At 40.7% G+C, this 22,976-nt stretch overlaps 1 protein-coding gene across 1 annotated transcript in view; it reads right to left on the bottom strand.

Annotated features, from left to right (window-relative positions):
- Positions 1-3,464: 3,464 nt before the first annotated feature.
- LOC125485514 (lipopolysaccharide-binding protein-like) overlaps positions 3,465-22,976 on the bottom strand; it is a 58,450-nt gene continuing 38,938 nt past the window's right edge. Inside the window, exons 9-14 of the mRNA XM_048608588.1 lie at positions 21,995-22,162; positions 21,839-21,906; positions 12,512-12,554; positions 9,737-9,800; positions 7,327-7,403; positions 3,465-3,569 (exon numbers count right to left, since the gene is read on the bottom strand). Coding sequence (XP_048464545.1) covers positions 3,531-3,569; positions 7,327-7,403; positions 9,737-9,800; positions 12,512-12,554; positions 21,839-21,906; positions 21,995-22,162 — 459 coding nt within the window. The 3' untranslated portion in view covers positions 3,465-3,530. The remainder of the gene's footprint in view (positions 3,570-7,326; positions 7,404-9,736; positions 9,801-12,511; positions 12,555-21,838; positions 21,907-21,994; positions 22,163-22,976) is intronic.

Below are 22,976 nucleotides of genomic sequence, written 5' to 3'. Positions count from 1 at the left end.
AGCCATGTTAGTAAAGGAACGTGCCTCGCCTCTCATGAGGAGAGGAAAACTTCATCTTTGTGAAGGAATGCTTAATAATCCTTAATGTGCACCAAAATTACATAACATGCGAGCTGCTGCCTCTGTTCCCAAACATTTTATAAAATAAAGTTGGTCCGAAATGTTTGGGGAAATAATTTCATGCGAAAGCTAAAAGTGGAAATGGTTTGAAGTTTACCTAAGATGATGCAAAGCTTGGAAAATTATCGAAAACTAAAGAGCAGTTTATAAAAACAGAATCAAATATGAAGTTTTCAAACCAAACTAGTATTATTCCAAAAAGTGACGCTTGGACACATACCCGATAACAAAGTACAAAATAACTTGATGGGTGAGAAATTGGGCTTATTAGCACCCGCTTTTAAAACACTCCATCTGCCATTAAAGCTTCAAAATAGCATCTACACAGAATAATTAAATAAATAAACAAATAGATACCACTGTGTATTACGTGCAGCAAATTTCCACCAGAAATAAGATGAGCAGGTCTCGGCACTGAAATGCACCTAATACTGTCTGGTTATTTGTTAATTGTTTCAAGATATGAACATCTACAGAATGTTTACTGTGGCAATTGGAAAAAGGTGATTTCGGTAACTTCAAAGCTTCTGCACACAGCAGCTGCTTCTAATCATGCATGGCTGCTCTCTCTGAAAGGCATTACCTCAGGAAAACAAAATCATGATCTGCAGAATGAAGAGAGGAAATGCAAATCAGGACAACTATAGTCTGAGGAAGGTGAAGAAGGCGTCTCAGCAAGAGGTTATTTCTCACCAAAGATAGTGAGGGATAAGTTCTCCAACCTGAATCATTGCAAGAAACCTGAACCACTATCCACAATTATCCCAACTACCATGAGTTATGGCTGTGGGGCTGGTGTTCAGAATCTGTCAGTAAGAAACCTTGGGGTGCAGGTTCATAGTTCCTCGAAAGTGGAGTTGCAGGTCATTTGATACACTTGCCTTTATCGGTCAGTGCATTGAATATAGGAGTTGGGAGATCGTGTTGCAGCTGGATAGAACATTGGTCAGGCCACTTTTTGAATACTGCATTCAATTCTGGTCTTCCTACTATAGGAAAGATGCTGTGAATCTTGAAAGGGTTCAGAAAAAAATTACAAGGACGTTGCCAGGGTTGGAGGGTTTGAGCTATAGCGAGAGACCAAATAGGCTGGGGCTATTTCCCTTGAAGTGTCGGAGGCTGAAGGTTTGATTTGATTTAGTTTATTGTAGTCACATGTACCGAAGTACAGTGAAAAGCTTCGTTTGGGAGCAGTACAGGCAGATCATAGTAAGCAAGGTCAGACAGATCATAGGGTGCTTAGACAGAGTGAGGCATACAGACTACACCGCACAGGAGGTGCATGGAGCAAGATCAATGCTATTTGAAGTTAGAGAGTCCATTCATCAGTCTAATAACAGCAGGGAAGAAGCCGTTCTTGAATCTGTTGGTGTGTGTATTCGACCTTTTGTATCTTTTGCCTGGTGGAATAGGTTGTAGGAGAGCATTACCAGGGTGGGAGGGGTCTTTGATAAGGTTGGCACCCTTTCTCTGGCACCGAGAACTGTAAGTGGAGTCCATGAATGGAAGTTTGGCTTCCATGATGGTCTGGGCTGTGCGCACAACTTTCTGTAGTTTCTTATGATGTGGGCAGAGCAGTTACCATACCAGGACATTATGCGCCCAGACAGTATGCTTTCTGTGATGCATCTGTAAACGTTGGTGAGGGACCTTATCGACATGCCAAATTTCCTGAGCCACCTGAGGAAGAAGAGGCATTGTTGTGCCTCTTCACTCTCGCTTCTACCTGGGAAGTCCAGGACAGGTTGTCAATTATTGTCCATACTGGGAACTTCACGCTCTCAACCCTCTTAACTGCTGCTCCATTGATGTAGATGTGTTCTCCTCCTCTTTTTCTGAAGTCAATAATCAGTTGTTTAGTTTTGCTGATATTGAGAGAGAGGTTATCATTGCACCACTGTCTCCTTTCTGTATTCTGATTCATTGTTATTGGATTTCCATCCTACCATAGCGGTGTCATCAACAAACCTTTGGATGGCATTCATTCATAATTTAGCTACACAGTTGTGGGTGTACAGGGAATACAGTAGGGGGCTCAGAACACATCCTTGGGGCTGCTCCAGTGTTGACTGTTACCGAGGAGGATGTGTAGTGTCTATCTTCAGTGATTGTGGTCTGTGGGTCAGGAAGCTGAGGATCCTGATGCAGAGGGTGGAGCTGAGACCTAGGTCTCAGAGCTTTGAGATCAGTCTGGAGGGGATTATGATGTTGAAAGCGGAGCTGTAGTTGATGAGTGGTCGTCTGACATAGGTGCCCTTGTTGTCAAGATTTTCCAGGGGTGAGTGCAGGGCTAGAGAAATGGTGTCTGCTGTGGACCTGTAACATCAGAAGGCAAATTACAGGGGATTGAGGCAGGCTGGGAGGCTCAGGTTGAAGTGGGCCATGACTGGTCTCTTGAAGCACTTCATGATTATGGAGGTCAGAGCCACTGGGCCGTAGTTATTAAGGCACATTGCACGTGCTTTCTTTGGTACTGTGATGATGATAGGTGATCTTATTAGAGCTTTATAAAATCATGAGCAGCATGGAAAGGGTGAATAGCCAAGGTCTTTCCCCCGGGTAGGGGAGTCCAAAACTAGGGGACATAGATTTAAGGTGAGAGGAAAAAGACTTAAAAGGGAACTAAGGGGCAACTTTTTCATGCAGAGGACTGTGTTTGTATGGAATGAGCTGCCAGAGAAGATGGTGGAGGCTGGTACAATTATAACATTAAAAGGCATCTGGATGGGTACGTGAATAGAAAGGGTTTAGAGGGATATAGGCCAAATGCTTCCAAATGGGACTAGATTTATTTAGCAAATCTGTCGGCATGCACAAGTTGCACCGAAGGGTGTAACGCCAGCTGTACAACTCTATGACTCTAGGTAATCAATTTTGCTATCTCTGTCCCTATACCAATCCCTCCAATTGGCTTTACTTGTATTTCCTCAATGTGAATAAATCACCACAAAGAATATGGAATAATGTGTTGATGGGGAGAATAACGACACAAATGAATAAATATGCTGAGATGGCAACTGAATCTCAACAATTTGGGAAACAAATGGTCTGCAGTGTCCAGCAGTAAAAGAAACATGCACACAGGAGACAAGATATTGTATTCAATTTACAGAATCAATTGAAGTAACCAAATTCATTAAATAATTACACCCAACTATTTGCATCCTTTATGTAATTTCAGAAAAGAGGAACCGTTTTCTTGCATGAACACATTTTATTGTTAACCTTTTCCTTGGTAATTACAGTAAAATATTACAAAGCAGTAATGTGTCTACATGTAAAGCATTACAAAATGCAAGGAAAAGTTGCTTCAGGCAAACGTCAATGAGAGAAAGATTTAAATACTGAATTTCTTCCTGGATGTTTCAGTTTTTGATCACTGCATCCTTGATGTGCAACTCTTTTGACATTCAAATGTAGGTGAAATCTGTGGCAACCAGCAGGAAATTCTAAAATGTATAAACAAAAAAATACTCAGCAATTACTGGGAACAATACTTTTATTACAACCTATTTTATGCACTGTGCAAATGTCTGGCAGTCATTGCATACAGTAAAACAAGTTTACAATATTATATGCGTATTATAAATGCATGAGGTTTTAGCTTTCTAAGGGTGACGCATATTGTCACCGGTTACATTCTACAAATTACTCTGAAATGTTAGTATTTTTATGAAAAAGTACATATAGGAATCATTGATAACTTTCTCGGTCTTGTGTCTTCTGTTAAAAGCAAATGTAGAGAAAACAATAGTAACAAGTAGAGTCCAGGGATGTGCAGGCTGGTTGGATTGGCCATGTAAAATGCAGGGTTACAGGGATAGGGTAGGGGACCGGATCAGGGTGGGATGCTCTTCGGAGGGTCATGGCAGTCTTGACGGACCAAATGGCCTCTTTCTGCATAGTAGGGATTCCATGATTTTTCCATATACTTTCATGTCACTCAGTCCTTCATTTGGTTTAACTGCAGGCACAGAGGACTAAAACAGAATGGCAGTGCACCTGATATTTGACTCCTCACTACCTGTGAGAAGATCCTGGAGCTAGAGGACAGAGACTGCTCGTGTGGGGGCACCAAGGCCTCCCTGTCGACGCAACTCAGCTTAATAGTGCCTTGCTGTCCCATTGCCACCACTGGTAACTTATTCTAATATGCTCAAACTTCTACCCCTATTCTCGAACTAACGGCCTCTCTTCTCTTCTACATGCACATCAGAGTCCTGGCAGTACTCAGCTCCAGGCAGCAGATGATCCTGTGATGTTGGCCTTTAATGTATTTGTACAAGTGGAAAGATAGTCACAGGTACAGGAGGTAGGTTTTCCTGATGACCCAATAAACTGCATTGAAGTGTAAAGGAATCCACTAAGTTATCAGTGCTGTACAAGAGTCACACTGGACTTGCAATGTCAACTCTTGTTTCTTTCTCAACAGATGCTGCCAGATCTATTGAGTTTGTCTAACACACACTGTTTTTATTATCATCAATGTTGCGTTGGCTCAGGCATGCCCATGTCTGGCTGTCTCCATGGACAAGTTGGCGTCTGCCATGGCAAGCCATGTCCAGCAGAACACTCAGTAGCTGTGGGAAATGCACACAGGTCTGCATTCCCTTGCTTTAGGCGCTGGGGCCCAGCATCAACAGAAGGCGAGAGGGAGCTGAGGGATCCAGATCTCACTCCACAAGGCCCTTCTTCACAAGGAGACAGGGTGGTCCCAGCAGTCACCCTGACAGAGGAGGAAACAGGCAACATCCTCCCCACCCAGTGGTTTCCTCACAGGACAGTCCAGTGGTACCAGGGCCCTCCACCTTGTCTGTGATCTCCAACTCTGTAGAAGTTGCAGACGAGGAGAATAAACCTGCATCTGGGCAGGCCTCTCTCTGCACGACTGGGTCCTGTAGCAATTGTGAGAATCTGCTTGCTATACTGTCTGTGCTAAAAGGTAAGCCAAGCCAGAGATATCGTGCACATCCAAGTAAGCGCAAAGTGAGTGAGTGCTAAGAAAGTAAGATAAATGCGGTAAAATACAATTGTGTGTCCCTGCATGCAGAGTGGCTGTCAGGAGCATTGCAATGTAAGGTATCTTTGAGCTCCAAAGTGTAATGGTAAAATGCTGAATTGTATTATATCATGGATTCTCACACACAAGATGGTTGTTAGTATGGAACACGAGTGTATGCAAGGCTCTGTCACAAGGCATTCACATGGCCTTTGACCACAGTGTTCTGGTCCTTGTAGTCCCAAGTCTTGGCTGCACTCATGATAGAGTCATAGAGCTGTACAGCATGGAAACAGACCCTTCGATCCAACTCGTCCATGCTGACTAGATATCCTAAATAAATCTAGTCCCATTTGCCAGCATTTGGCCAATATCACTCCAAACCCTTCCTATTCATATACTCATGCAGATGCCTTTTGAATGTTATAATTATATCAGCCTTGATCACTTCCTCTGGCAGCACGTTCCACACACACACCATCTTCTGTGTGAAAAAGTTGCCCCCAAGGTCCCTTTTAAGTCTTTCCCCTCTCACCTTAAACCTATGCCCTCTAGTTTTGGACTCCCCTATCCTGAGGAAAAGAGACCTTTTCTATTCACCCTATCCCGTGTCCCTCATGACTATATAAACCTCCAAAAGGTCACTCCTTAACCTCCAACGGTCCAGGGAAAATAGCCCCAGCCTATTCAGCCTCTCCCTATAGCTCAAACCCTCCAACCCTGGCAACATCATTGTAAATGTTTTTTGAACCCTTTCAAGTTTTGCAACATGATCTTTAGGGTATGTGGATCCCTAACATCTCAAAGATAAAAAAAGCCTCACCATTATGACTTTTATTTTCCTTAGGATGTATGAGAAGGCTCCTGACATATTAGCCATTTAACCAGGTGCAATAGCTGAAATAACCATTACTCTAACATTGGCCATGATATTGTAGTGAAGTGGTATTTTGCCAATGCCAACTTTTGTAGATTAAAGCTGGAGGTAGTCACTGCCCATGGAGCATGTGATGAGATTTTGTTGAATAGACATTAAGAAGGAGGTTTAGGGAACTAGGTGGTGACCCCAGTCCATCAGATAACTGCTCTGACTTTGAAGTTAGGAATTGGTGACATCCAGATTCTTAGCAGTATTTGGGAAAATAGCAGACTGTGTATAAATGAGGTGAAATTAGTTAACGATGGGATGCAAATGTAAGTAAATAAGGTAGTTGGCAAATAATAGCAAGATTTAGTCCATCCAACTGAAATCTTAAAGGCAATGTCGGAAATTTCTTTCTCATCATCAAGAATCATACTTCTTTAGTCTCACTGTATTTTCCCAAATTTCCCTCCATTGCCCACACCATTCAAAAGTGGAAAATTTTGTCAAATGCTGCTGACAAAGTGCAAAGATGACTCTTATTGACTGGAGGGTTTGAGTTACAAGGAGAGGCTAGATAGCCTGGGACTTTTTTCACTGGAGTGTAGGAGGTTGAGGGGTCAACTTATAGAGGGGCACAGATAAGGTGAATAGGAAATAGCTTTTCCCTAGGATTGGTGGGGGGGGTTCAAAACTAGGGGGCATATTTTTCACACAGAAGGTAGTTCATATGCAGAATGAATTGCCAGAGGAAGTGATAGATGCAGGTACAGTTGCAACATTTAAAAGACATTTGGACAGTTATACGAATAGGAAAGGTTTAGACGGATATGGGCCAAAGTAGGCATGTAGGACTAGTTTAGTTTGGGAAACTTGGTCGGCATGGACAAGTTGGACCGAAGGGTCTGTTTTCCGTTTGAGTGGGAAGCCTCAAGTATCTAGATTTTAGGTATTTGATGTTTGAAAGAAGTATGACTGAATATGAAGTACACACACAGGATTGGAGATGCTATTCCATGGCAAATTGGTAAACAGGGCATTACATAGTATTCAGAGACTAGTACACCCAGACTACAGTTTAAACCTGACTTCCTCCAATTTTACCTCACGGTTTCAGACTTACTCTATTTGCTTTGTTGTTTCCTGCTCTGTAAAGATACTGTATTGAGTATCCTTTACATTATTTTGTTGCACTTGTATATATTTTATGTATAATCGTAAAACCTTATTCTTATGTGTTCTACAATATCGCCGTTGTATATAATTAATGTATTAAACCATATATTTCTTCATTATGGCAAGAGGTTATTCCTCAACAAACAGCTCTATGCCTAAGTAACTTTACCTCGTGAGGTTGTACAATAAGGTTCGACAGTTTGAAGTGGTCGATCAGAGGAAGTGGGTATCCATCAGCCAGGGCAGCTGCATAAGATAATAGCTTTCATGTCAGTTAGAAATATCATGGGAATTATTCTGAAATTAACAGAGGCCTTTACTGCTTATCTCTCGTTAACAAGCACGAATTCAGTAATATTTATAATAAGCTGATTGTTGAATGCGTTTAACTTAGGGCTGTTTTGTGATTGCTGGCATGTTCTAAGCTATATGGGTAGCACTGACGTGGAATATCTCCAATTCTATTAGTTTGTTAAAATGTTCAACTTGGTTCCAATAAATTTTTTTTGAAAAGATTTTATGTCAGTTTGGAGCATCTTCTTTCTATCCTATTAATTTTTCTTTCAAATATGTTCCCATTTTAAAATAAAGATTTCAGTTTAATGTATAATTGTGGAAGTTTTTGTATACATTAAATGTTCATCTGTGACACAACAATTACGTCAATGACATACACAAGTAAATTTTTAAGAAGGTAAATTTCATTTGTTGTCAATAAGGTGACAAAGTTAGTTAGTGCTGGGAGACAAAATCTTTCCCCATTTTGTCATCAATAACCAGTTTCAGAGCAAGGTATGCAGGTTGATTGCAGAATAAAGCTCCTTATACTTGGCTCTAGGTAGTAGGGGTATGCTGGGGAGACGTGGAGAATTTTGACAAGTTAGTTTAAAAATAGAATGGTCTGCTTGAAAGGGTGTTAGAAGCAGATTCAATAGCAACTTCATAGGATTAGGTGTAGACAGTTTAGCCCCTCAAGCATGTTCTGCCATTCACTAACATAATTATTGATTTTTATCCTAACTCCAGTTACACCACTTCTCTTTTAATTATCTTGGCTAGTAAAACACAAATGATCTCAGAGAGCTAATAATTGAGTTAGCGTCTATTGTTTTTTGTGGGAGAGGGTTTTATATTTATTATCAGCCTTTCCATGAAGAAGTTTTCTGACCATCTCTCAAATGGTCTAAAGGTTATGGCTCTTTTTGTGGACCTCCTACAACAGGCAAAAATGTTCCTACAGTAACAGGAGTAGATCATTCAGTTCCTCAAGCCTGCTTCTAACTTGTAATGAGATCTTGGTTGATCTTTGACCTTAGACAACTAAGATGTCATTAAAAAGGTCAAAGCAAAATGCATTTCTTAACCTATTTATGTTTATTATCCACTGGTGTCACTTAGGTTCTAATGAGTCTTTATAGAAATTGATTTATCTTTTTCCTAGCACTACTAGCAGCAGAAGTATATTTTTCAACTCTTTGTAATACTGGGTGAGACCATCCCTTTGGTCCTGTGGCAATATCTCTACCAATGGGCCAGAAGCTCTGGGAACACGTCCTACCTCAGGTCTTGATGGTCATGGAAGGCATGTCATAACATAGAAAAACAGGTTGATTATTAATTCATATATCGTTCTGATACGTCCAAAGCAAGCATTAACAGTGGGAGAGTTTCCTGGTGCAACAAGATTTCTATAATGGAGCACAAACGCCTACCATGTTAACAGACTGCACTCAAGTTCTTGCCAAGACCATGCATCCTTTTGTAGCCTACTTGTACAATGTAGCTCCAATGCTGGTAGCCAAGAATCTGAGACTGAATCCCCCTTTTTCCTGCGCTTTGTCTGCAATCTTATACCTGCACCTTTTCCCTCATCATTGCTGTCCTCTTTGTCCTTTTGCCTTCAGCCTTCTTGCACCACGAATGGGTCAAAATTCCTTCTTCAATGTTCGGTACATTTTCTAAGTGTTTGTGACTGTAACTGATTATTGGCCTCAAAACAATATTCGAGTTAGATCTGTCATCTCTCCCATCACCGTATTATAACATGGGGAATAATTTTGTGAGTATGTATTAGCAGCAAGGAACCTCACCATTTGAAAGGTATTATAGTTTATCACATTTTCATATTCCAAAGGTAAATGATATTTAATTCCTTCATCAATTTTGCACTCTCCTCTCCCAAATGCATTGATTGTCTGCAGAACTTCAGGCAACTTAACCATCATTAAAATGTCAACCTATTTTGTCAAGCAAAATGTTACTAGATTGTGATCAGAAGTGGAATTTGAATCCTAATTCATTTTTGTTTTCTTTACTCCTACTATTCCTCTAGCTGCAATCAGCTACTTCAGAAAAGATCATAGAATCAAGTTGTAAATTTGCTATTCTGGTCTTCATGACTGGGCTGCACCTTCAAAAACTCATCAGGAAAGCTGCTTATATTCTTCAGCATTTTGGGGGGATTTTCTATTGTTAGAAACTGGTGTCATTTTTAATACAGTAAAACTCAACTGTAAGTCATTATTTGTCATAGGTTGATAATTGTAAGGTCTAGCTTTGTTTTCCAGGTTAACACTTACCATTAATACGTGGTAAAATGACAATAGAGACCAGGAAATCAATTGCAGTTTGCAGACAATTTACCTGTGAGAATAAAATACATCATACAGTGAAAAGAGTTATATTCAAACATATACAAAATTGGTTAAAATGCTCAAGTTAGTTCTGAATAATTTCTTAACTGTTTGTGAATAGGCAACATAAGAAACTTGATAAGTGCTACTTTGGAATGAAAAGCAACATTTAATGTATTGCAGGCTCTGCTGACAATAAATCTAATGAATCCAGACTAAAAAAATTATTCATGTTCCATGATCTAAGTACGGGAAAGAGATGGAGAATAAGATGTTTTATGAATTGCTAAATTTCACATTCTCAAAGATCATTATCATTATATGCGTCAGTTCATTATGATTTTCCAGTTCTTCATTGATAGGAATTAGGAAATGAAAGATCCAACTCAGTCGAGCAGCACCACAGTTACTTATGTGGAGTGATAGAAATGGAAGGTTTTCTCCATCACAGGCAGAAATAATGGAGGAAAAGGTTTCTCTACTTTTAAGCCCAGATTTCAATGCAACTGACCAGCCTAGTGCAAACAATCAGGGACTTTTCAAATCAATAAGCCATGCCCAATGTCACTTGCTTCCTTGTTTCCAACAATGTTTTACACTTGTCGAGGATTCACTTTACTCATTTAAGATGCTATCCACAAAACTGACCATGCCTCTAAAATTGAGTTTTCTACTGGTCAAAGGTTGGGGAAGGCTATTCAAATTAATCATTTTCTTAAGTTGTCAGAAATTTAGTAATACATTTTAAAACATTCTAACATTAAAAAACATTCAGTTTACTAAGGTACTGGTGTGTTTAAACCAATGAAACAGTTAAATAGTTCATGATAGTTATTTTTAAAAAATCCTGTTTAGTTATTTTATATCAGGTTACTTACAGTGGAGTACTGGACATACTTACCAAGATACTTCCCTCAGCTGATCAGCTTATTTTCAGCTATATTACTAAATTCAAATCAACTTACTAATTTTAAATACATTAAATAAGTTAATTTAGTAGAGTGAAACAAGTACATTCTATTCATGTTAACAATTTTGCTGGGCCATGGGCAATTTTAGTTTTTTTTATTTGTTCATAGTATGTGGACATCACTCGGCTAGACTGGTATTTATTGCCCATCCTTTACTGTTCTCAAGACACTTTGAATGAATTTTTGAGCAAACCTAAACTATAAATTAACCAATTCAATTATAGGTAAAGCTTGACTGCAATTTTCTAATCCTTCGATCACAATTTGGCTAAAATTGCAAATGAAAGAATCAGAAAATCTCGCATGCACTCACTGAATTTTTCTTATAAATTCAATAAAATGAAAATACCTTTTTTTGTTTTAATTATTGGGATGCACCCCAAAACGTTTCTGCCACTGTAACCCTAACTGTGGCTTGAAAATTGTTGTAACTCTCAGTGAGTGGGGGGAAAGCTGTTAGAGGGGAAACATAGCTGCTGTAAACTCAGTCAGAGCACCATTGTTGCCTCAGAGCACTTCATAGTTCCACTTGGGGGTCTCAACACCCACTTTGGGAAGCTCTGCATTAGGATCTTACTTTAACATATCGTTATATTGAAACAACAATAGTACATAACAATGAAATTGGAATGCGCTCTGTATCAAATCATTTTCTGTTATACCAACCATGACAAAATTGCCAGAGCTGATTGAAGTCTTTACTTTCTGCATGCATTCTAAAAGCCTTCTTTGAAATATTTTCTTCTACTTTGAAGCTCACATTTTAATGTACTTATTTGAGACTTAAGATATCTAATATTTTCCTTTGTCTTTACATGAAGTATCTGTTTTATTCATATCTTTTGTTTCATTTAGAAATATTAATAGCCATTATCCTTCAAATTACACAAATTTATCTGCATCCTTTCTGAAACCTCTTGATATTTCTGGTTTGTTCAATGATCTAGAACATTTCCATGCTCTGTTATTAAAGTTGGTCTGGCTTAATTTCCTATTTATCTTTTTGTTTTCTTAAATCATTATCCCCACCTTATTCTGCAATGCTTATCTTAGGAAACAAACATAATCTGTTTCTAATTTATCAAACCCCTTCATATTAGGGAAAGCTTGGAAGAAATCTCTCCATAGTCAGCAAAATCATGGATTTACAATTACCCTTCATATCATTATATTTTTAATTTTTGTAATCTTAGAACATCACCTTAGCTTCTTGAATAATGCTGGCCTTTTTGAAACAGGAGGGTCAGAAATTGACACGATACATTGCATGCTTCCTCACCAAAGCCAAACACAGTTCTAATATCACATCTTTGACTTTATATATAATACTTATTCCTGTGTAGACCAATTTACTTTTAAATTTCTTGCAACTGGGAACATTGGGCCAATGATATTAGTGATGTGTTTATGAATATTCCAAGATCTCTCCTGGTCTGATATTTCTACCTCGTTCGCAACCAATGTGTAGTCCATCTTAAAATTTTTCACTTCATTTCATTGTTTCTTCTATCTGCACAGAATTGCACTTTCTATACAGGTAACTCAGCAAATCTTTCTTCCTCCCTGCTTGAACAGAAATTGTGCATTGGATATTTTTATAGCACCAGAATGGATCTTGACCGAATTTCACAGATTTTGGGTTCAGTTTTTTTAAGTTGCTTGGCAAGGGCTGAATGGGATTATCACCTGTGTAATCAGTGTTGAAGTTTGGAATTCTTGCAACTGAAAGTAAAGTTTGGAAATTACTTACTTGAAATGGACCAATGTTTGACTTCTTTAAAGACAATTGTATCCTAAAGAGGAACAATAGATATTCATTAGTGTTATCCAATGTTGCATTTGATATTAATTAGATGTCTCACAATTAGTTTTAGTTAGATAATCAAATCTTTCGAAGTGGAAAGGGAATAAGATTATTCTGTGTGTACTGTGAAATCATGATGAGTCAAAATTGCGTAACTCAAAACTCTGGTTGAGTTGAAGTTGTCAGCTATTCCTGGAGTAGAACAGGAAATCCAATAAAGGGATGCCCATGATAAATTGAAGTTATGATTGGTAACTCCAGAGCAGCAGGACTCATGCAAACTTGAAATATGACCATGCCAGATAATTGGAGTTAGTTCACACTAAAGCGCAAAATGATGGGCAAACCATTCTTCAACATTATAGATCTCTCTGAAACCATGCAACTACAGATCAACTTATGAGAAAAGTAAAAGAGCTGTTGGTTGGATGGAGAGTGAGGTTGATGTAACAAGGAAAAAACTGTGGTGCAAATCAAAAAGTGGTTATCACTAAGGAGTGGAAAATTCCACCATCAAGTTTGGCTACCCTTTTGAAGCACAAGGCAAAAATCATGGAATGGTTTGACAAGCGGGCCTTCTCTTCAGCAAGGAAGCAGATGAGAACGGCTTACTATCCTGATGTTGAAGAAGCTTTGCAAATGTGTTTCAAGGCAACTTATGTCGAGAACATTCCCATGTCCAGTTCAATCCTGCAGAAAAGGGGTGTCATCTGGACAAAGAGACAAAGAGACCATGAGAAATTCACTTGCATCAATAGATGAGCAGGTCTGGCAGCATTTGGGGATAGAAATCAGAGTTAATGTTTCGGGTCCGGTGACTCTTCCTCAGAACTGAAGATAGCTGGGAAAATGTTGGTTTATATGCAGAAGATGAGGTTGGGGAGGGACTAAGGAGTAAATGATGGGTGGGGATAGAGCCCAAAGATAAAGAAGAACAGTTGAACAGACAAAAGAGTTGGTAACGATCTAGCTAGGAAGGAGAATAGCTGTTAATGGAGACTGTTGGTGGCTAACAATGGATGGTGTGTAATGACTGTTAATTAAGCCTGCCAATAAGGGTGGTGCTGTTGTAGTCTTGCGTACTGACCTCTACATTGCAGATTCTGAGTGCCAGCTCTCCGATACCTCCTCCTATCTTCCCTTTGACCATGACCTCACCATGGCACATCAGGCCATTGTATCTACTATGGTTACTGACCTTATTTCATCTGGGGACCTCTCTCCCACTGCCTCCAAGCTGATAGTCGCCCAGCCCCACACAGCTCGTTTCTACCTCCTTCCAAATATCCACAAAAAGGACTGCCAAGACAGACCCATTGTTTCGGCCTGCTCCTGACCCACAGAACGCATCTCTTCCTACCTTGACTCAGTCTTCTCTCTCCTGGTCCAGTCCCTGCCCACGTACATCCGTGATTCCTCTGATGCTTTATGTTAGTTTCAGAATTTTCAGTTTGCAGGCTCCAGCCGCCTCCTCTTTACCGTGGATGTGCAGTCCCTTTACATGTCCATCCCTCACCAGGAGGGTCTTAAGGCTCTCCGCCTCTTCCTGGAGCAAAGGCCTGAACCATCCCCACCCACCAGCATCCTCTACAGTTGGCCGATCTTGTCCTCACTCTCAACAACTTCTCTTTCAACTCTCATTTTCTTCAGGTCGGAGGTACCAGGCTTTGGGTACCTGCATGGTCCCAGTCACACCTGTCTCTTTGTGGGGTATGTTGAAAATTCCATGTTCCAGTCCTACTTTGGCCCACATGCACAACTCTTTCTCCGACATATCGATGATGTCATCGGAGCTGCTTCCCTCTCTCGTTCAGAATTGGAAAAGTTCATCAATTTCACTTCCAATTCCACTCTGCCCTCACTTTCACCTGGTCTATCTCTAACTCCTCCCTTCCCTTCCTCAACATCTGTTTCCATTTCTGGGGATAGACTGGCCACTAATATCCAGTATAAACCCACCGACTCCCATAGCTACCTGGGCTATACATCCTCACACTCTGCTTCCTGTAAAGACTCCATTCCAATCTCTGAGTTGCCCCATTCCATCGCATATGTTCCCATGAGGCCAACTTCGACAAGGGAGCCTCTGAAATGTCCACCTTCTTCCTTAGCCAAGGATTCCCCAGCTCCATTGTCGACAAGACCCTCAACCGGGTCCGACCCAACTCCCACACTTCCGCCCTCACCCCCTTCTTTTCCTTCCCGCAACAGTGATAGGGTTCCCCTTGTCCTTACCTAGAATCCCACCAGCATCCACATCCAGAAGATCATCAGCCGCCATTTCCGCTATCTCCAGCAAGATGCCATCACTAGACACAAATTCCTCTCCCCTCCCTTGTCCGCCTTCTGCAGGGACCGTTCCCTCTGGGACATGCTGATCCACTATTTCTTCAACCCAACACCCCCCCCCCCCCCCACCCCCCAGCCCCCCACCCCACAATCGCCATAGGTGTAACACCTGCCCTTTTTAACTCATCCATCCCCAGTATCCAAGGGCCCAAACATACCTTCCAGGTGAAGCAACACTTCACTTGTATTTCCCACAATCAAGTCTACTGCATTCGCTGCTCACAATGTGGTCTCCTCTACGTTGGGAAAATGAAGCATAGCCTGGGTGACCGCTTCGCAGAATATCTATGTTCTGCTCGCAAAAAAGTTCCTGAGCTTCCAGTTGCCTGCCATTTTAATACTCCACCCTGTTCCCTGGCCAACATCTCTGTCTCAGGCGTTCTGCATTGTCGAGCAAAGCTCAGCGCAAGCTGGAAGAACAGCACCTCATTTTCCACTTGGGGACCCTGCAGCCCTCTGGACTCAATACCAAGTTCAATAATTTTAGGGCCTGATCTCTCCAATGTCCCAGCCCCCTACCCCACTCACCAGGCCTTGTTATCACATAGTCTGCCATTATACACTACCTATTGTTAGCCACTAACAGTCTCCATTAACAGCTATTCACTGTCCCAGCCAGATCGTTATCAACTCCTTTGTCTGTCCAACTGGTCTTCTCTCTCTTTGGGCTCTATCCCCACCTGTCATTTACTCCTTACCCCTCCTGTCACCCGATTTTTGGCATATAAACCGACATTTTCCTGGCTACCATCAGTTCTGAGGAAGGGTCACTGAACCTGAAACATTAACTCTGATTTCTCTTCAGAGATGCTGACAGACCTGCTGAGCTTTTCCAGCAACTTCTGTTTTTGTCCCTGATTCACAGCATCTGCAGTTCTTTCAGCTTGCATCAATAGATTGCTGGACCGATTCAAGATGAGGCACATCTGCAGCTTCTGCACAGTAGGTGGTGAGAGTGTGGCAGTGGTGGCTTCAAAATGGTCCTACCCACATCCTGAACATGATTGTGCCAAAGGACATCTTTCATATGGATGAACCTGAATTATTTTAATATTTTTTACCAGATCACTCATTCATGTTTAAAGACTGGAAAGCAGTTGACGAATGGGTCATTGCTATGGTCTGTGCTGACATGGATGGCACAAGAAAGCTGTCACTTCTTATAATAGAAAATTCTAAGAAGCACTTTGCTTCGCAAATGTCAAGACACCACCCACGCTGTACGAGACTAATGAAGCGGCATCGATGACCTTCAGCATTTTTGAGGCGAAGATCAGGAATTGACAAGATGGATCAGCAGAAGAAAAGGAAAATTATCATCATTACAGACAACTGCCCCGCGCACCTGAACATCATTGGCCTAAAGCTGACATTCCTGCCTCTCAACACCATCACCAAGCTCCAGCCAATGGGTCAGAAGGTGATCGGAAACCTAAAAAAAAATCATGTTCATGATGAAAGTATGGAAGAAGCAAGCCACAATCACCAATAGTATCCACCACACTGCGTTCAAAACAGGTTATAACTGCACAAAAAGCTGAGAAAAAGAGGAACGGGGTTAAGGCCGATCAAGTACATTGGTCCAATGACAAGATTCTTTTTGCTCACTTGCAGGAGGCGAGCAGAGAAAGTCCATCACAGACAACCATGGGAACTTATGCAAAAGTAGGTGACGCCATACTCCCACTGTGTACCAAAATTGACAGACATAGCAATCATAGATGCAGTATTTTCTTCAACTGATGACCAGGAAGACTCAGATGATGTCTGCCCACTGCCCCACCTGTTTCGCTAACTGAGACCACAAAGAACTGCAGAAGTGTTCTGGGATTTCAGTATGAAAATGTGGAAACAATGCCTGACTGCACTGACGACATGGCAGACTGTGTGGCACCCATCCAAAGACAGCACACTCTGTCGGAAAAAAGTCACTGAGTTTTCCAGAGTTCTAACAGCCAATGTTTTTCAATGCCCTTAACTGGACAAGGTGAGATCACTGCAATGTGTAAATAAATTGAAAACTAATAGAAAAATCATATTTAATGCCTCACTCTGTTTTCATTTGATATTTTCTGGCCTAGAGCTATTTGGAGGGAACCATGTTGCACAGGGATTCCTCTTTCTCAAAGCTCTGCTTAGGATTCAACTTGCTGTGATCTTACTAGGTTTTAATTAGAGGAATAATGAATTGAGTTTAGTCTATGTCAAAGGTGGTATTTTTAAAAGCATTACATCTTAACATTTTTTAAACTTGTTCCTTCACATGATGTAAGTGCCCATTTATTGCACAATAACAATTGCCCTTGAGGATGTGATGGTGGCATGCTTTCTTGAACCACTTCAGTTCATGTTATGAAGGTATGTATGCCTGAGGTGCTGTATGGAGTGTTTTTAACCCTGTAACAATGAGGGAGCTGATCTACGCTTCCAAATTAAGATTGTATGTAATTTGTAAGTAATGGCACTTCCATAATCTTGCTGACTTCCTTTTTCTAGATGGTAGGCTTAGGCTTTCTATCGCAGCTGTGAGAGGTACTATATTTTGTGGATGATGAGGAGGGACTGAATGTCTAAGATAGTGGATGGGAGTACAGATCAAGTACATCATAACATTAAACTTCTTGAATGTTGTCAAGCTGTACTCATCCAGATGGATGCAGAGCATTCCTTACACTTCTGACTCATCCTTTTTTGATTGTGGAAATACTCCGGGGAATCAAAAGTGGGTCATTCGCCACAGAATATCCAGCTACAGTATTTACAGCATGTGGCTGATCCAGTTATGTTTCTGGTTAATGTTGATCTTAGAATTTTGGTAGATTTTTCTTGGTGCTTTCATGGAATGTGGACATTACTGGCAACACCAGCACTTGTTGCCCATCGTTCATAGATTTGCTGTAACCCACAGTGAGGTTGTTGACTTGCTCGCCAAGCTGGCTTGTTTTTGTTCAGACGTTTCATCACCATGCTAGGTAACATCATCAGTGGAGCCTCCGATGTAATGATGTTGTTCTACTCCGTTTGGAATTTATACTGTCCGGTCCATTATGGTGAGTACTGTCATTTCCGGTTTTGATCTGTATGGGTTTGTATATGGGGTCCAATTCTATATGTTTGTTGATTTAAATATGGGTGGAGAACCATGCATCTAGGAATTCCCGTGCGTGTCTATGTTTGGCTTGGGCTACTATGTTTACCTTGTCCCAGTTATATTGATGGCCTTCATTGTCTGAATGTACTGATATTAAGGAAAAAAATAACATGCCAGCTTAGCGAGCAAGTCAACAACCTCATCAACAACCCAAGCTACAGATCTTTGCCAAAACTTTAAAGTAACCCACAGTGTTATTAGGAATGCAATTTCAGGTTTTTGACCTAGTGACTGTGCAGGATTTTATGACTGTGATACCTTTCATTGTGAAGTAAACATAAGTTAGAGTTTCTCCGGCAAATGAAACAAGCAGAGTTTAATCATCAGTGAGCATGAGCTCTTCTTTCCTTATAATGGAGGTCATTAAAAACCATTAATCTACCTGGTTTAAATCCTTTATTTAGGCTTTGTGGTGATTTGATACAACTGAGTGGCTTCCCAGGCTATTTCAGAGGTTAAGAGTCATCCACATTGCTGTGGGTCCAGAATCACATGTAGCCTGGATGGGGTAAGGATGGCAGATTTTCTTCCTGAAAATACACCAGTGAGCCAGATGGATTTTTATTGACGATTGACGGTTACATGGTTGCTGTTAGACTATCTTTTAATTCTAGAGTTCTATTACTGAATTCAAGTTTCACCATTTGCCACGGTGGTATCTGAACTCATGTACCCCGAACATGAGCCTGTGATTCGGGATTATATATTACTACTATATCCTTGTTTTATTCGCGTCTGGGTCACCCGACTGGAGCCCTTCCTCAGTTAATCTGGTACTGAAAGCCTCATTGCATGCGTTCCAAATAAGAGTCATTCTGGTCTCGAGACATTCACTCTGTTCCTCTCTCCAAAGAGGCTGCCAGTCCTACTGAGGTTTCACTTCACTTTCTGTTTTTATCCCTCATTCCATGCTCTAGGTAAGTGTGAGCTCATCTAAAATTCAACTTTTCATAACCTAATTTGCACCACGTTCCATTCACCCATTTCCCCTGTCTGTGCTCACAGGTCCACACTGACTCTTGGTCCATAATTCTCATTCTTGTCTTTGCATCCCTCCAGGATCTCACCTCTCCCTATCTCAGTTAGTTCTCCACGCAAACCCTACTTCCTCTGCGCTCCACCAAATCTGGATTCTTGTGCATCCTGATTTCAATAGCACTGCCATTGAAGGTTGTGTCTTTAGCTGTCTAGGCTCTCAGTCTGGAATTCACCTCTTAAACCTGCATCTCAATGTCCCTCTTATCTTTAAGATCCTTATCTTATCTGTTATCTCCTAATGGGAGTTGATGCCAAATTTTACTCAGTAATCCTCTTGTGAAACACCTTAGAACATGCAGGTTATTACTGTTGTTATCATTTGTAACTTTAATGTGGACACTGCACCTAAGAGACAAACAATTTGTTCTAGTTCTCAGACAAATTTTTACAGACACAATTTGGATGTAAAATTATTAAGCTACAACTGCCAGCAAAAATCTGCCTTTATTTTTATTTTCTATTGTTCTATTTTCAACATACATTAACTGGCTCTGGAAACAACATGGCCACCAAAAAGATTTGCAAACGACTGTGTTCTTTGATTCTGGTGCAAGAACTAGCCAAAGGGAAAATACTTCTTGAGCTTGTCTTCATCAATCTATATGGTGTAGATGCATCTGTCTGCATTGTGCGACTGACCATTACAGAGTGATCTTTACCATGACAGTGAAAACATTCTTTGTACTGGTGCATAGTGCTGCCACCATACAGAGTAGGATGCAATCAAAAAATAATCTCTCAAAATCAGGTATTTACCAAGTGTAGGGGAGCTTCAATGACAGCAGCAGAGTTGCATTCTCAAGCTGTAATCTCACGACCTGGTATATCCCCACTCTACTATTGCCATCAAGCGAGGAGGTCAACTCTGATTCAGTGAAGAATGCACGACAGCATGCCAGATGTTGCACAAGGCATACCAAAAAATGATGTGTCAATTTGGTGAAGTTACAACACAAGACCACTTACATGCCAAACATTAGAAGCAGCGTGCAACAGACGATCCCCTAATCAAATGATCAGATCTAAGCTCAGTGCCCTGCCACATCCAGCCATGAATGGTGGTGAACAATTAAACAACTTATTGAGAGGGAGGAAGCTCTCCAAATATCCCCATCTTCAATGATGGGGGAGACCAGTATATTAGTGCAAAGATAAGGCTGAAACATTTGCAACCATGAAAGGCCTGAAGTGCTGAGTGGATGATCTAATTTAGCCTCCTCTGGAGGCCCCTGCAGTACAGATGTCAGTCTTCAATCAATTTGATTCATTTCACATAATATCAAGAATTAGCACAACACACTGAATATAGCAAAGGCTATAAGGCCTTGATAATATTCAACAATAGTACTGAAGACTAATAGTCCAGAAATAGCAAGGTGCTGAGCCAAGCTGTTCCAGTACAGTTACAACACTGGTATCTATCCAACAATGTGGAAAATTGCCCAGCTATGTCCTAATCATAAAAGCAGGACAAATACAACCTTGCCAAGCACTGATCTAGCAGTCCATTCATGATCCCCAGCAAAGTGATTGAAGGGGTCATCAACAGTTCTATCAAACGGCAGTTACAAAGGATTAACTTGCCCACGGACACTCAATTTGGGTTCTGCAGGGCCATTCCTCTCCTGACCACTTGATCCAATCATGCTGCACTCCAGCGGTGAGGTGATAGTGACTGCCCTTGACATCAAGACAGCATTTGACTGAGTATGTCATTAATCAACCACTATCAGTGCCCTAGAGGTTACCATTAACTAGAAACTGAACTGGACCTGCCATCATTGTACTATGTTTACAATTGTGGGTCGGGGGCAGGAAATCTGTGGTAAATAACTCAAGGCCTATGAGGCCAATGCCTGTTCACCATCCAAAAGGCAAGGGCCAGGAATTTGATCAAATACTCTCTACTTGCCTGGATATATGCATCTCAAACAACACTCAAGAAGCTCAACTCCATCCAGGACAAAACAGCCCATCCAGCATCCCCAATATTCAGTCCCTTCACCACTGAGGTATTGTGGTAAGAATGTTTATCAACAAGATGCACTGCAGTAACACACTAAGACTCATTGAACAGCACCTTCTAAACCTAAAACATCTACCATACAGAAGGACCAGGTCAGCAGATGCATGGGAACACTTCCACCTACAAGTTCCCCTCTGAGTCACTCACCGTCCTGACTTGGAAACATTTCACTGTTTTTTCAATATTGCAGGGTCAAAATCCTGGAACTTCCTTCCTCATAGTACTGTGGGTATCCCAACAACTGTAACAGTTCAAGAAGAGAGCTCACCACCACCTTCTCCAGGGCAAATAAAGATAGACAATAAATCCTGGTTGAGCCAGCCGCACTCACATCGCACGAAGGAATTTTTTTTAAAAATTGTGGAGGTACAGAGGTACAGATGGTGCTGATCAGGTGTCAGGTTGAGAGGTGTAGTTGATGGCTGATGAGTACAGTTTGTGGCAGGAACTGAAGACAATGGCTCAATTTTCGTCATTTTTAACTGGAAGCAATTTCTGTTCTTCCTGCACAGCTTATCAAGCAAGCAATGTAGCAAATCAGAGACAAAGGATGAGTTAGTTTTGAGGAGTGCTGAAGGGTATCAAACTGCGAGCACTCATCAAACAGGTATTTAGACCACAGACTGAGAACAATTGAACAACACAATTATTTAACTTAATTCATTAATGATTTCTCTCAATCATTTTACTATCATATCACACATATTACCTATCCAACGTTAGTTGCCCAGTAATCTTGTCATCTTTTATACCTATTGTGGTTGTGATCTGTGCATTCTGTGAATGGAAATATTGAATTGTCAGGTTCCAACAATACTTGCAAATTTAATTTGACTTACAAGTTTATGTAAAGTCAAAAACTTACCAGCTTTACACTAAAGAGTGGAGCTAGTGTAGAATTTGGTAAGATAGCAAAAGCATAGACATCTCCAGATGTTGTCAGGATGATTTTACTGTACAAAAATGCCACAGTTGGTGCAGAATCAGTTACAAGGTGAAGCTCCATCTTCATAACTGGATAAATTTTTTTCACCTGGAATGAAAATATTAGAATCATAGAATCTCTACAATGTGGAAGCAGGCCATTTGGCCCATTGAGCCCTCCAAAGAACATCCCACCATTGATGACTCTATAATCCCTTCATGCAGTTCAGGGTAGTTGTAGCCGTGAGAGGAACACCAAGCTCTATGATTAAATCTGCTTTGTACAAAGTCTACAACTACAGTGTGAATGCTCTCTAAGAACAGGAATTTAATTTAGAATGTTATAATGTTAGTTTAATTTGACTGTTTTGTTAATTAGAGATAAATACTTATTTGGATAATTTTGTATTTGTCAGTTGTTTTTTAAAACTTTATCTTGAAGTATACTGAAGCAATAATAGTCAAGTGTAATAGAGATAACAAGGTGTAGAGCTGGATGAACACAGCAGGCCAAGCAGCCTCAGAGGAGCAGGAAAGCTGACGTTTCGGGCCTAGACCATAGTCAAGTGTAATTTTTGGTTTATGCTTGGATTGAATTTGGTAGTAACGAGCTTAGACCAAGAGAGGGCAGTATTGTTGCATTGATCAAAAACATTTTTTTTATTTCAGAAGTCCAAACCTTGGGACATGCTGGACGAGCAGATTTTTGCTGTGAAAAATGAAGGCTTGTTGAAAAAGAATTAATATTAAGAAATCTCTGTTTATTTTGAGTGAATTCATAAGTGCTTTGGCCAAAATAAATTCTCTTGAACAATTTGACCGCACATCTTGTTTTTGTGTTTTCCACTCTCCACCATATTTTCATGGCAGTAATTGATAAATCTACTGAAATGTGTCTTCACTGTCTTTGTGGTTTTAGGATC

This window comes from Rhincodon typus, chromosome 19 (genome assembly GCF_021869965.1).
Source record: "Rhincodon typus isolate 14 chromosome 19, sRhiTyp1.1, whole genome shotgun sequence".
NCBI classification, from domain to species: Eukaryota; Metazoa; Chordata; class Chondrichthyes; order Orectolobiformes; family Rhincodontidae; genus Rhincodon; species Rhincodon typus.
Note: the sequence above shows the minus strand (reverse complement) of the source record. Positions and strands in the feature narration are given on the sequence as shown.